Here is a 16,898-nt window from a genome sequence, read left to right as displayed (position 1 = left end):
ATTAATATAGTTTCTCTGTTATTTATGACGAACAAAACAACAAAATTAATGCTCAGTTTATTCAATCGTCCGGAAATCAGATGAAAACAACTGGTGGACAGATATTAACAATCTTAACAGGTTTTATTCGCTAAACCAGACCAGATGTCTGCGATAGCCGCTCTGCATTAAGAAAGGGTATAAAAGTCTGTAACTCGTGTAATTTTTGTTTTAGTTATCAAAAAGGAGGCAATTTCATACTCAAATCAACCATCATGACCATATTAATGTTTGATAGATTAATTTATATTTAATGTTGATTAATTGCTTTGAAAGATGTAAAATCTTTATATGCAAACGAAGGGGCTGAGCAAATTACTGGTTGTTATTTCAAAGATTATTGAAAATGTTTCATGCAAAAATTATCGATCTTAGCATTTAATTTTATTTTTCAAAGTTCGATTGAATCAATTGTTTCAATTTTGATATTATACCAGAGGTTGGCAATCAAACATGTAGCAGATTAAAATAACTTATCATATGATTTTCGTGCGCACAGCACGAGTATATCGAAAAACACTTCACTAGCTCTCCTCTATGCCAAAAGCTCAACGTTTAAAGTTTTGAGAAAGAAAACGTTGGGGGAGATCACTTTTTTTTTTTTACCAAATTTCATTTATTTTTATTCATTTTTTTATTTGTTTCCAATGACATGATTTACTTTTACCACTTTTGTATATATTTCTGGCTCATGATATGCTAAAATGCACAGAATGTAGAAAACTTTGCAACATGGGTATTTTTTTTTTTACCGTAAAATTACTTTTAGATTACCTTTGCTGGTTATTTAAACATTTTAATATGCATATAGGAAAACAGTGCTTTGACAGTATGTGAATATATATGGAATCCTTCTGTACATGTAATAATTAGACGAAATAAGGAATATATCCGTTATATAACATTAGCTTGAATAGAAACGCACATAACCCATAACTGAGAAATTTCCGTAATTATGCAAGGCGTTCTTATTGTATCAAAATATATAAACAAATTGAACCATGCATTTGAAAACAATAAGCTCTAAAAGATGTTAAGACGATAGTATTTTTTATAATAAAACATGTTTATAAAAACTATGCATTTGATATGAATCAATATGCATTAAAAGGATTAAATATAATGTTTTAATATTAATATTTAAGCGAAATTCTGGAGCGAAAAAAGACAAAATGTTCTGTTTGGACGTTTACATACAAAACATGGCTTTTTTTACTGCTTTATTTTTTTTGTGGATATTTTTTGGTAGTATAATTAATATGTAAAAGGTTTCATAATAGCTGATATATTTGTTGTTGTTTTGTTTTGTTTTATCATTGTATGCTTTGGCTTTCGTTTGTGTATAATTAGTTTTTCTTTTATTGTTTTTATTTGTGAAGTATTTTTCTTTTCTTTGAGTAAACTGCAGAGTATGCAAATAACGCTTTAGCGTTTTCTACGCGCTTTTATTGATTATGCTTCAGAAGAAACGTGCATACCCCAAAATATTGTATCCTGTAACTGCCGCATCCTTTACAATTCAAAAGTACAAGGTTTGTATCACTACGTGGGAACTAAAATTTTATAATTTCAAAATAATAATAAATTGTATACAATTGGTGTGTTCATTTCAAAATGTTTTATAGCAAACGTCTAATAATGGAATTCGAAAAAGCATTGATTTTTTAGACTGTGTATTTGTGTTATTTCCTAAGCTTGTGTGGTGAACTGATCGCATTTATCATTCTTTGCAGTTTTGTTAACATTTGTGGAATAATATTATACGTTTTGTACATGAGTCCTTGGTTACCCATAATTTGACCCCCTAATTTTCTATGTTTAAAATGTTAAACAGTTTCTGTTTGCCTAATACAATATTTAATATGATCGCTGATCTGATTTTGGGTATGTTCATTGTATTACTACAAGGATATGTCAACAGTTTGTAGATGGACGCATAAAATTACACTTTTAGTTAAAAAAGACCAAACGTGTATTTATATTTTACACTCATAGTAAACCCAGTCTTTGTCGTAGGTTCATGTCTGTCATATCTGTTTTAAGTAAATTGTTTGCTATAAATTATGCCATTAGTTTTCTTAACTGAATTTTTTTATACCCTTATATAGTCGACTATACGGTATGGATTTTTCTCATTGTTGAAAGCCGTACTGCTGCCTATACTTGCTTTCACTACTTCATTGAACTGTCATAAGTGTTTCTCGTTTCTCCTTTTTTTTTATATAGATTAGACCGTTGGGTTTTCTGTTTGAATGGTTTCACACAAGTCAATTTTGGGCCCTTCATAACTTGCTGTTCGCTGTGAGTCAAGGATTGATTGTTGAAGGTCAATTTCACGTTTTACCGAAATAGAAAGTTAAGGAAAATTAACAACAACAAAAAAAAAAAAAACCAGTCCTACAGTATAATTAAAAAATGTAAAATAATAAAAACACCGAACTCAAAGGAAAATTCAATCGGAAAGCCCTTTATCAAAAGGCAAAATCAAATTTAAAGCTCAACTACATCAAAAGAAAAGATAACAACTGTTATATTCCTGACTTTGTCAAAGTATTTCCTTATGTAGAAAATAGTGAATCAAACCTGGTTTTATAGTTAGCTAAACCTCACACTTGTATGGCATTGCATAAAATTCTATTATATTCAAACTGATGTGTGATAAAAAAAAAAATATGTCAGCAAGTTCAATAAATACCTTTCATCAAAATTGAAATGTTATGCAATGTGATGCTGTTCCACAAGATGGCAAATTTCACACATTTTGAGAAAATCTCAAAGTATGAAAATGTGATAAAAAAATATATCATCAAGTTCAATGAATATCTTTCATCAAAATTGAAATGTTATGCAATGCGATGCTGTTCAACAATATAGCAAATTTCACACATTTTGAGAAAATCTCAAAGTATAAAAAAACAGGGCGATTGGTCTAACGCCTTTTTGAAAGGCGTATATGTGAGGTATAAATCTTGTTAAGTAATTTTATAGTATCAATATATTTAATTACCTTTTTATATTTAAAACAGTTATGCTAATTTTGAGAGTCAAATGGAGAGAATATGAAGAACAATATTGTTAAATAAAGGGTGTACACGGATTAAAATAAAAAAAAAAAAGAATTGTACGATAGTTTGTATCGAAAATACATTTTTCTACTAAATACCACAGTCACGATTATAATGAGATATTACTGTATTTCAATAGTTTAAATGTAACATAAGGAATATCATATCAATAACATGAACACTATCGTGTTTTACTAAAGTATATCTTTAAAGTTGGTGTAAGATCACATTAGTTTATAAACGCATCTGCATTAGCAAAAGAGCTTTTGATTTTGACATTTGCTTAAGAAATTTCCGTTTTGAGTTTTCCTCCGAGTTCGGTGATTTTGTGATTTTACTTTTATTTTTATATAGAAAGAGGATCACGTACATTTTAACGATTAGATACAGAATTTAATAAATAAAAGAAATTACTATCTTCAAGAAAGTAAATGAATGAAAATTATTTGACACATTTTAATTCATTTTTTTGTAGTTTTTTTTAACAAAGAAAATTTACTAACAACTAGATCCCCCTCTATTCCTATAAAGTTGCGCATAACTTTAACGGCCAATTTGGTTTTTAAAATTGCTTCCAAACTTTTGATATACACGGACCTTCAAGTGTTAGTTATCGAGTATACCCGACAAACATAATAAATCAAAGCATCAAAACAAAACGTGCTGTGTACACTAATTGCAAATACAACTTTTTAATTTTGATGCGTTTGAAGCCTCTTCTGGATTCGCCTCCATGAGAACAACAAAACTCACAAATGTTAAACAAATCCAATCGGTATTTTGATTTTCTTTAAGGATTCTTTTATTTGCACCGTATTATATTAAGTAACCGTTTCATTCATTTATTTAAAAATTGATATCATTTTCATATTCTTAAAAAAGTTCTAACTTATTTTTACATCTCTGATATACTTTCAACAAAAAAAAAAAAAAAAAAAAAAAAAACCCATATCAATATGACTATTAGTAAAATAAAAAAAAAAAACCCTGCTCATCCTTATAGATCAAAGTACGATGATTTCAGTCCTCTGAATTCTAACTAAAAAAATATATCTTCATTTCGGTTCTAGAACGTTATTTGTTACCATTTTTTACATAATCTCTAATACTTTTACATATTTTTCCTTTGTTCGTGTTATTGCTTTCTTCTGATATTGTTGATTATAAAAATTATTCCAGCTTTTTTTATATTAAAAAGTTAACTCATATATTATTGCTATAAACTCATTATATTATATAATGATAAAAGCCAAAGAAAGATAGGATTAAAGATACAGAAAACAAATCTCGAAAAGCTATTTCAGTTTTTTTTTACGGAGGGCCATTAAGATTTAGACTAAATTCCTTTTTTTTCATGTAAGCAACAATACGAATATATATTTAATTTGAGCAAATTTTTTTAAAACCACATAATTTCAGATTCAGATTTTGTACTAAATATGTCATGAAAGCCTTTCTAATTCGCTTTTACGAAACTAAAACAAGTTTCATCTTAGCTATAACGCAAGAGCTGTTGACATAAAGATAGTTCAGAGTCTATATAGTTGAGAAACTCAGATACAATAAAGAATGCTGCTGAATTGACCAACTTTAATAAAAATAACTGACCGACCCCTCATTTATAGATTTTCTATTTTCAAATAACTTGGTAGAAGAGCATAACATCATCGTTAGATTGTACAAAAGAATGATACAGGCGACATATAGATATTTCCTTTTTGTAATACAGCTCCTCTCGGTTTCAAAACTTTATACATCCTTTAGCTTTAAGTGTTTCGGATTAGATAAATTCAGAAAAGCAATTCTGATGCAACTGCTTAATACAGCATCATTTTATTTCAGTCTTGGCACTGATACGAACATCGTCCTTGTCAAAATAATAAATTAAATTATACATGTGATTCAACGAATATATTACGACTCTTCTTAATCATACATTTCAACTAAATATTTTAAAGAAACCGTGTTTTCTTAAAATATCATTTTCTGTAATTTTTTATGCCAGTAAGATAATTAATTTACCTAATGTAACATGCGTAGCATTTGCAGCAGCAAGTGTTACACATCAATATATTGAAACTAAGAAAAAAAATCAAATCGAAAAATAAAAAAATCAAAAGAATAGAAAATAGAAAAAAATAAAGCTAGACATCTTTTCAATTAGAAGTACCACATACATATGCAAATAAACTTGATTTAATCTCAGATATAAGAAGGGTTGACAATTGAACTCAGTAAGATCACTGTTAACAGGACATTTGTTAAAGTTACAAAATAAAGCAAATAGGAAAAAAGAAAAACCACATAATTTAATTATTTACATAAAATTGAAGTGTTTAACAATTCTATTAAAATTATAGTTTTTAACGTGAATAGAGCCAGTGGTTACAAATATGGAAAATACTAAGCCATATTGTCAAAGTTTCTGGGCGCCTTCGGATACTTCACAAGACAATAGAGGACATCTTCCCCGCCCAGTCAACTGAGTGGAGAGACTCGACTGCCAATCTTTTAATTCACACTCCATAACGCATGGATGATTCTACCATATAAAACAGCCTTGCAACCTCACTACAACAAAACTTTCGCAAATTGATAGAAGTAGATTCCGGATTTTGTCAAATAGACAGATATTTAACAAAAAAAAAGAGGGACTTTTAATTATTGCATCATGGAAACAAGAGTAAATTTAAAACACTGTGTTGAACAAATGGTAAATGTTGATGGTGATGAAAGTGACAGTTCACAAGAATCTTGTTACTCAACTTCGACTAGATGTAAAAAGGGAATCGAGAAAGGATTAAGTAATCTGAAAAGGAAAATGGCAGAATGTGTGGACGAAGCGGAATTGCAAGATCTAAGACTTAAGATAAATTCAAGAGAAAGACGCCGTATGCATGATTTGAATTCTGCTTTAGATGGTTTAAGAGAAGTAATGCCGTATGCAAATGGTCCATCAGTGAGAAAACTTTCGAAAATAGCTACATTGTTGCTAGCAAAGAACTATATTCTAATGCTAAACAGTTCCCTAGATGAAATGAAGAAACTCGTCAGCGACGTTTACCAAACACATCCAATACGGACACGTGCACCACCGGCTCATCTGCAACCTCCGCACGCGCCACAATTTTCTCCATCATTACCTTCCGTTTCCAATGTGCCTACAGTATCAGGACCTTCACACGTTCATTGTCGTGATTTAGAAACAATGCACACTGTTGTGTCAAAGGACAACTCATCGCACATGACCTCATTAGTATCTCCACATGAAAGACATATGTTTACGTCACGATGGCCTGTCCCTTGTGCGTGCAGTAACTGCATGATTGACTCGATGAGAATATCATATCCTAAATATCCACCGTCCTTGCCAACAGCGCCAACTTTTCATAAATGAATAATATATTTGTGTTTGTGATTTTATTCAAGTATTTCGATGCTGTATCATGTGCAAGAAGACTGTGACAACACAATTTAGTCATTAGAATACACACCAGGAAGACATTATGCAGACATTTGACCCTAGAATAATATTCAAGGCATAATAATAAACTAAGTCTAGTTTAAAAATTAGCATTATGTTACTTAGACATCAACTATGTTTTGAGTTTAAAACAAAGGACAGACACATACAGATGGATAGTTATCACCAAGCTTGAACTGGACAACATTAGATTTAACTTAATTGTAATATAGTGCCTTATGTATTTGCAACTAAAACAGTATTATGATTTTTAATGTATTAATCTATATAATTAAGTGAGGACAAATTTCCTAGATTTCCATATTTTCATCATGAAAGAAAAAATGTAAAGGCAAATCATCTCATCTATATGATTTGGCTAAGGTTACCATATTATTATTTATTATATAAAATTTATTTTCGAAAATTATTAATGAACAAACTCTACAATATATGCTATACATTGATAACTGGCCTGCAAATAAATAAATAAGTTACATATTAAATAAGCTGTTAAAATTATTTCAAATAACAATGAACGTCGGTTGTTTTATATTTAACAAATTTCTTTTTTCTAATATCATTTTCAGGATTGTTAACATTGTCAATTAATGAAAGAGCTGGTAAAAATATAAATAAATAAGTTACATATCAAATAAGCTTTTAAAATTATTTCAAATAAGAATGAACGTCGGTTGTTTTATACTTAACGAATTTCTTTTTTCTAATATCATTTTCAGGATTGTTAACATTGTCAATTAATGAAAGAGCTGGTAAAAATGTATATTTATAAAAGAAAAATGCACTTAGAAATTTAATTAATTTCTCTTAACAAAACTTACAATTAAAAATGTGAATTTTAAACACAAATTTTGAGATTTTTGTTTATAGAGAACAGAGTAATTAAAAAATGAATAAACTTTTCATTTAAATAAAAATGATGTAACTATTGTTCGTTATTGTATATATTAGAGCATACTTACAATAAATTGCAACTTCATTATTAATCTCTCTCTCTCTCTCTCTCTCTATATATATATATATATATATAAGGGGAAGATGAATAATGGCGAAAAGTTACGACCATCGACTTTTTAGTTAGTTTAAGGCACGTTTTAGTTGTCTTTAGTTTATCTTATTTTTAGTTTTACGTAATATTGTTCCTGAGACTTCCAAAAAAAGACTCATATAATTCGGACTGTATGCCAGACTTTGTATCTTTGTTTTTCTTTATAATTGTAAAAAGACAATTCTCAACTTCTTTACATGATATGTTTATTTGATTAAAACCTTTCTTTACAAAAGGAAATTACTTATATACTACTATGTACACTGTACAATTTGACGATTGAAATAATATTTTGAAATTAATTAATAAATTATTCTTCCATATTTCAGTGTTTTTCGTTTGTTCAAATACCATTTTAAATGGTCATTTCATTCTTTTACACATTAATTTCACCTTTAAAAGTGCTTCAAGTTTCTGCTTTTAAAAACGATTCATGTAAAACAGTTTGCTTACAATTTTACACATAATTGTTGTACAATATATTTGCATATATCATTGAAAAGCTGATTACTAGAACTTTTTCTGTGTTTTGAATCCAACCGAACTTAAGGCAGAATATTCGCAAGAACATGTTTGGATATTGGTAAATAAATTACACGGACGTTGAATTGTTTTAGTGCTTCCTGTGACTATACATGACCAACAAGTCACAATGGCGAGACAATTGCAATCAAACACCAGCAGATTCTAACAGTTAAAAACATTTTAACAAGATTATGAAATCAAATTAGTAAAATATACAGGCCAATAAATCAATAAAATTTCAAAAAATCAACAACAATTTGCAAAAGAAACAGTAATTTCCTGATATTGTTAATTGGATATTATGGGATACTGATGGACTGATTGAAATTAACGATATTCATAATTAAATTTAATTTATTTTACAAATTCGTTATTAGTCAATAGTTTCCGTGGTCAAATTTAAGTTCTAAAAAGGTAAAATAAAAAAGCACCGAACTCCGAGGAAAATTCAAAGCGGAAAGTCCGTATCCAATTGGCAAAATCAAGTTTAAACAACGGATGGATAACAACTGTCATATTCCTGACTTAGTACAAGCATTCTCTTTTCTAGAAAATGGTAGGTTAATCATGGTTTAATAGCTAGCTTAACCTCTCACTTGTATGTATTGAAAGTATCATAAACTAAAAAGTAAAATACATTCAACATAAACACACAATAGGTACTAACACTTACGACGTTATAACTCTCAACTGAAGAAGACATTTGGCATCTCAAAATCTGGAAGAGAACGACTTATACACAATATAATTACAGAAATACATATTTGCTGTTTACTTGAATTAAACACTTTCCGTCGGGAAATTATGTACTGTATCAGGAACTTAAAACAATATCTGTGAATTTGTTTTTGAGTTGATAAGATAGTTTGAAAGATTCTTTATTATTTCCATAATAAATAAATATAGATACATAAGATCAAATAACACAATACAGAGAAACATATTTGAAACTAGATACGTGAGGCCGTCATATAAATTTTGGAGACCTATATATATTTGATACAAATTTGAAAAAAAGGAAGTGATACTCTAGTTAAGTTAACTCAAGGAAAAATGAACGAGTGCGCCATATTGGAAAAGACAAAATGAGAACACAAACATAAACAAAGTACGAATTAACACAAATTCTCAAAAATCATTAGATAGAAAACGTAAAAATAAGTCACGACATTAAAATGTTATAAGAGAACAACGACACGACATTAAAATGTTATAAGAGAACAACGACACAACATTAAAATGTATAAACTTCTCTAGCAGTAATTTGTAAGTTACCGACTTATAACATTTACCACTGGATATGCATCAGAACCATTTGAGAGATGATGCAATATAAAGCCAAAGGGGCATGATTAACTTGTCGACTCTAGCTATTGTCTTAATATTTACAATTTACTGGACTATTGACAATTGGTACAATACTTTATATTTCAACTTACTAGACATTTTATATCTGTCAAAGATCCTCAATCTGATATTATTACCCGCTTTGTCAAGATCGTTTACCTCGCTTTTAGCTTTTAACAACATTAAAATGTATAAACTTCTCTAGCAATAAAATGAAAATATAAAATTTGAAAAGGTCAACACAAGCCTGAAGAAAAAAAAGAAAACAATCTTAGAGATCTGAGCGAAAGGACAAACAATTTGATCACAAATGGGGGAGGAACATAGCCGGTATAACATAAAATCACTTCAATTTTGATATGCAAAACATGATAGTAGAAGTTTTCTGAGGTAACTAAAGTAAAAACAAAAATAAAAAAATATTGACCTCAACAGATAAGACTAAACAGCACGAAATAAGAATTTATGAAGGAAAACAAAATAAAACCTGTTATTATTGGAATACTACTTAACAAAGTCTACAACTACCAGTCATGAAGTTTAGCAACATTTCGTTATATTCCCCATAGTTTCTCTATGGATGGTCCATATGCCATAATTTCCATGTTTTAAACAGCAGTAAATAAAGGCAACAGTAGTATACCGCTGTTCAAAACTCATAAATCCATGGACAAAAAACAAAATCGGGGTAACAAACTAAAACTGAGGGAATCGCATTAAATATAAGAGAACAACGACACGACTTTAAAATGTTATCAGAGAACAACGACACGACATTAAAATGTTATAAGAGAACAACGACACAACATTAAAATGTATAAACTTCTCTAGCAGTAATTTGTAAGTTACCGACTTATAACATTTACCACTGGATATGCATAAGAACCATTTGAGAGATGATGCAATATAAAGCCAAAGGGGCATGATTAACTTGTCGACTCTAGCTATTGTCTTAATATTTACAATTTACTGGACTATTTACAATTGGTACAATACTTTATATTTCAACTTACTAGACATTTTATATCTGTCAAAGATCTTCAATCTGATATTATTGGCCGCTTTGTCAAGATCGTTTACCTCGCTTTTAGCTATTGTAAGCTTTATTCATATGATTATACTGCATCGGGTTCCCTGTGGTGTTTTGAACAAACGCTTATCAGCTGATAAATTCTTAAAACCCAAAAGTAAAGCCAACCCAGGACAGTAAATGATGGCCATGCACATGGGATATATATTTCTTCATTTAAAACGATTTCTAAAAATCTTGAACAGCAAATTTGAATAAAACAGTATCCTTATATTAATTTCAGTACCAAAGTAGTGTCTACTGTCATGGGCTGGTGATAACCTCGGGGACTAGCAGTCAACCAGCAGAGTTCTAGACCCAGTGGTAGTAATATTGTTGTGTTTATGGTATATTTATTTTGCAGTGTTTTTTTCCATGATGCCATCGACTTGAAATATGTATTATTCTCTTTTAAATGTATTTACTATTAATATAGACTTTTAGCAATTCAGTCTACTGTTTTTATGGCGAAAGAGCGTATGCTGACCTTAATATAATTTAATTAATGCTTCATAAGAACTTATTCTGACAAATAGAATTATACACCACCTCTGATTTTAGTCATATGTAATTTGTTAATTTTTATTTCTGTATTACAAGCTTATTTCTATTATGACGTACAATATCCTTTTATTATTTTTGATGACGAGAAGAAAAATATCCCGTCCATATTTAACAGAAAGAACGATTACAATTTCAAGGTTTAAAAAAAAATCAAATGTTAACTTTATTACTATTGATTGTACTTTATTATATAAAGGAGCCCCATTTGAAGAGTAAATAATACCTATCGGAATTTTATTACAGAAAATTCAAATTAGTTCTGTAAATACCTCAGTAGTTAAGCCTGAGGTATAAAAAAATAAAATAACAAAAAACACATAACTCCGACGGAAAATTTAAAACGGAAATTTCGTAATCAAATGACAAAATTAAAAGGTCAAACACACCAAACGAATGTATAACAACTGTCATATTCCTGACTTATTACTGACATTGTCTCATGTAGAAAATGACGGATTAAACCTCGTTTTATAGCTAGCTAAACCTATGACTTATAAAAACAAACAAACAGTGTATTGTAATTAAACAGAATCTAAGTGGATTGACTGTGAAAACATTTCCTTATATGCATGCAGCAGCGGAAATACGATTCCATTATCAAACAAAACTTTTGCAACAGTAGTTTATCGATTTTGAAATCAAGTTTATCGATGTTGAAATCAAGTTTATCGATGTTCAAATCTAGATTATCGATGTTCAAATCAAGTTTATTGATGTTTAAATCTAAATAACCTATGTTGAAATCAAGTTTATCGATGTACAAGTCTAGTTTTAATATCGATGTACAAGTCTAGTTTATCGATGTTCAGATCTGTGAAAAAATCTGAAGATACAAATCAAAGTGTGAAATATTGACACCATAATAATTAAATGTAAAAATCAGTTGACAAGGGTTTGATTTATAAAATCGGTACCAAGAACAAAAAATGAATACTCTTAGTTACTGAAAACTAGTTCAAACACAAATTTCAAAAGACAAGTAAACTATGTCCTCTTAGACTCAAATATCAATCAGTATACCTAAAACAGATATAGTGTAAACGTCATAAAACATAAGCAGTTCGGGAAAAGCACAGCATGTGTAATGATAAATTTAAGTATCGACGGGATATAGGTCCACAAGGGTTAATAACTATCATTTTTGATTCCAGCGTCACCAATGTGTCTTTTGTAGACGAAACGCGAGTCTGGCGCATATACAAAATTTCAATCCGGGTATCTATGATGATTTTTTTTCACATGTTTAACATTACTACAATGTTCAATCATAATCTTTGGGATTTAAAAAAAAATAAAATGATTAATAAGATTATTTGGTTCAAACAGCAGTATATTAAACTGTTGACTTGTATGGTTTCACTTTAATATGTGTCTTGCATATGTGTATGTGTCTGCCAGAGCAATGAGTTCTGAATAATTCAGTTTATTTTACTTGAGTTATTTTTTTAAAATTTGAGCGAAGAGACCATTATGATTCTATGGATACTTGCGGGATTCTTGATAAAATATAGTCCGTGATGCGTTTTCACTTTTATGAATAGAAAGACAGTTCTATTTTTTCAGACGAATTCATATATTATTTGATTGAGTACCACACATAAAACATTTGCGACCAAGTAGAATATCCGAGTATTCTGCACGATAGAGCCCAAATGAAAAAAATGCTGGCATAGATGAAAGTCTCCATGCATTTCAAATACCTTGTTTAGAAAATTGGTATCAACATTACGTTTAATAGTCCAACTTACAGCGTTCAGTTTAGGTTGAGTAACTGTTTATGATATTTCAATTTAAACGGAACAATCATATATTATTTCATTGCTCTCCATTTCGATTTTCATTTGGCCTTGTCTTGATATGCGTGCCACTGATGACTCTGTTGTAGCAATAACCCAATCGAAACAATGGGCTTGTACCACAAAAGACAGGAAATAAGGTCATTAAAAAAGTCGAACGCATGATATTGGAAATATGAACTATATGAGAATGCGATATTATTAATACTGCAAATATCAATTTAAAATGACATTAACATGATACATGTATCATTTTAATAATTTTAATCAGTACTTTTGTATAGACAATCATTTCCGGTGAGAATTATACATGCAGGGTTTATTTCTCGGGAAAATATCTTGTCATATTTTCATGAAGACTTACAAAATGTATTTGAATGGTCATAAGTACAAACAAATTAATATTATTCGGAATTGGTTTATATCATCTATAAAATTTATTTCTGAAATTTCATCAATAATTTTTTTTCTGTGTAATTGAGACATACATAATTGAATAACAATAACAGTTAACAAAATCAAAATCATTTATTATCAAAATATGCTTTATTGCCGTTTTATAGAGTATTAATCAAAAACAGAAAAAAATGAAATGGCATTATTGATTCATTACATTATGACAGTAGGTCACTCTGGGGTATAAATAGCAGACTTCCTATTAATCTTTAGTGACAATAACTTCCCCTTTCTAATGTTTTTTTTTCCTTTGAAAAAAACAACAACTAACAAAAACACTTCAAATTCAAAGAAGAAATTGCGAACATTGTGAACACAGAATATACAATAAAATTTTAAATAATCATTGTATACAGATATATGAATAGTTTTCTCTAATAACCTTTTACACTTTATAAATACATTGATTTGCAAGTTTAAAGACACAGAGATTTACAAATTGTCATATATGTTGGCAAATTTCGATATAACGGGAGTACAATCAATGGAAGGTTATATAATAAATACGGTGCATCTTGACACCTGAAACAGTAAAGTTTTGTATTAGAAATGAGTATAAACTCAATTGAATAACCAGGAGGAATATTATAAAAAATATTATTCGCAATATTCCATCACGGAATATTTGAAGTATTCGTTAAATGCTACCTGTAAAATGGCGCAAATGTAGTTTTTATTTTTAGCCGAAAACGAAAAACAATTTGTTTCACAAATAAATTGAAGTATTCATTCACAAATGAAAAATTTTATTTGGTGTTAATTGAAGCAACTGTTTTATGAAAAATTAACGTACCCAATTTACAACTGAGCATATGTTATTTAACACACTGCTATACTACTAAGAAAAGCCTCAGTCCAAATTATTGAAAACAAAGGATGTACGGTATCAATCGATAACACAAAATGAATACATGAACAAAAAAAGGATGTTTAGCAAAGATACTTGCATTGAATGGACCATTACTGAACACAAAATACTTCGCATTAATTATTTATTCTTATTGACACCAAATTAACGTTTCAACGATTAAACAGAACAATACCAGTTGAATCGAATAGTTATTCTTTTTTTATCTGATAAGATAAAAAGATCTCGGGACTTTTCAAACTTTTTCAAAATTTTACATTGCTACTTTAAAATGTTTGTAGAAAAGTGTTTTTTCCACTACAGAGATATATCTTTTTCGCAATTTTCTTTTAAAGAAATATATTTCTCTAAAACTGTTATCTTTTATTTAGTAATGGAGAAAGTATATCGCTTTAGACAAATATTATCCTTTGATTCTTTGCATATATTATACGCAACAAATATAACATAATTTTCTTTAGCATATTATAAATATTTGCTGTGCAAACTTAATTAATTTAAAATTTAAATGCCAAAGGGCAAATTTGAAGGTCAGGTAAAACAAGTAAGAGATAGCAGTCATCTGTATAAACATGTTGTACACGTGATGAACTTGTCAAGTATCTCCTGTAACAATGTCGGATATGTCGTCTGGGTTTTATACCGTTTGAAGTCCCTCTAAAGAGTGATAGAATCAAGTGAAAAACAAATTGAATCCTTGAAAGAACAGGTGGCGACTTAAACCACGCGATCTTATAATCACAATGAAGATGGCATTCATTATCTGTTTACATGTCAATGATCTTTGTGATAAGTGTTTGTTGTAAACGATAAATTGATACTCTTTAAATGTTCAATAATAGCGAGTGAAACGATACAAATTAAAGCGTCAAAATACTTCAATTTTAACATTATAATTTGCGGTCAGTTGTAGAATAGGTAAATTTTCCTACATGCCTCATTTTGGTCATTTGAAAATACGGACATTAAATATGGTTTTCATAGATCTTTATTTTCTTTTAATAACAATTTAAAATAAAAATGTCCATATCGGATCTATGTGAGCCCCCTAACATGTATAATTTTAACTTCAAAGATATCGATTACAAAAAAAGTGCACCGTCATTGGAACCATACGCAACTTATTTGTTTTTTAAATCTAAAATAAAGTATTAATTTTTCTTTCACAAAGCATTACATAATTTTTGAGAAAATAAATCCTCTCGGAAATAAACAACATTACTATGAAAAACAAAGTATGGTAAATTTTAGATAAACTGTTCATCAAATATAACCAAAAACTTTATTGTAGGTAGAGAATTCAGTTTTGGTATTATTTAAATGTTAATGGTACTATGAATTTTTGAAATTTAAGACACACATAAGAGCAAAATTTAAAGTATGATAACGACCACAGTAGACGTGGTTTTCTTTAATTTCATCGTTGATGGTTCCACGTGCTACACTAGCAGTGTTAAAATCAGTTACCTACCAAAAAAGACAAATAAAACCGCTTCAGTTCCAGTTAATAAAGTAACATCTTTTGTTTTATTTTTTTACCCATTTAAAGTATATATAAAAAGAATAACCAAGGAACATTGTTATTTTAGTAATATAAATTTGCCGGAAATCTTTGTGTAATTTGAAAGGTAAAAAAATAATAAAAACAATAAGCTGAAGGTTAATCAAATGGTCATTTTTTTAAAACCCTAGTAATTCGACCGGTTCTGGCTAGTTGATGGTAGAGTAGTCCTGAGTTGATCTTTACTTACCAATCAATTGTTGTATAATTCATTGGCTATGAAAATTTTCTTTATTCTTCAATCTTTTTATATTCATATTGTGAAATATCCCTTGGTACCTGAAATATTAGTACTAATACATGTTCATGTTAAAATGAATATAATTTTGACAGAGACTAATAATTGAAGAGAGCGTTGTTTGTGACAGTTTCCTAATTTGGAATAGGCCATTGGTATATAAACTCAAATGGCTTTAAAGTTAAGGCAACAGTAGTATACCGCTGTTCAAAACTCGTAAATCTATGGACAAAAAACAAAATCGGGGAAACAAACTAAAACTGAGGGAAACGCATTACATATAAAAGGAGAACAACGACACAACTTAAAATATAACACACACAGAAACATACTAAGCATTAGACAAAATCCGATGAGAATAACAAATATAACATCAAAACCAAATACATGAATTGGGGATAGAAAAGTACCGTGACACGTCTTATAGTAATGTGAATTCACACTCAAATATAAGAGAAAACAAACGACACAACGGAAACACAACGTAAAAATGTTACACACACAAAAACGAACTATGATATAACAATGGCCATTTTTCTGACTTGGTACAGGAGATTTTTAAAGAAAAAAATGGTGGGTTGAACCTGGTTTTGTGGCATGCCAAACCTCGCACTTTAATGACAATGTTAACTATAACATTAAAATGACAACATAATATTACAGGACTACAATACAAATAAATAGGAGAACGTATTAGGCAAAGAAACACATGAATAAAAGGCATCAGGTTTAAAATTCAATACGTCAAAAACGCGCCTCGTCCACACAAGACTTACCAGTGACGCCCAGATATAAAAACACATATGAATAAAAACTTTAAAAAGAGAAAAAATATCCT

At 29.3% G+C, this 16,898-nt stretch overlaps 1 protein-coding gene across 1 annotated transcript; it reads left to right on the top strand.

The window, feature by feature from the left end:
* Positions 1-5,382: 5,382 nt before the first annotated feature.
* Positions 5,383-6,768, top strand: LOC143049231 (uncharacterized). The gene has a single exon (XM_076222939.1). It carries the CDS (start codon positions 5,776-5,778, stop codon positions 6,499-6,501), a length of 726 nt encoding a protein of 241 aa, XP_076079054.1. The 5' UTR covers positions 5,383-5,775; the 3' UTR covers positions 6,502-6,768.
* The last annotated feature ends 10,130 nt before the right edge of the window (positions 6,769-16,898 follow it).

This window comes from Mytilus galloprovincialis, chromosome 10, assembly GCF_965363235.1.
Source record: "Mytilus galloprovincialis chromosome 10, xbMytGall1.hap1.1, whole genome shotgun sequence".
NCBI lineage: Eukaryota > Metazoa > Mollusca > Bivalvia > Mytilida > Mytilidae > Mytilus > Mytilus galloprovincialis.
The sequence above is the reverse complement of the archived record's forward strand: the minus strand, read 5'-3'. Positions and strand labels throughout refer to the sequence as shown.

What these genes read in the sequence shown, in the direction of transcription:
- LOC143049231 (XM_076222939.1), top strand. Translation starts at nt 5,776, where the DNA reads ATGGAAACAAGAGTAAATTTAAAACACTGTGTTGAACAAATGGTAAAT.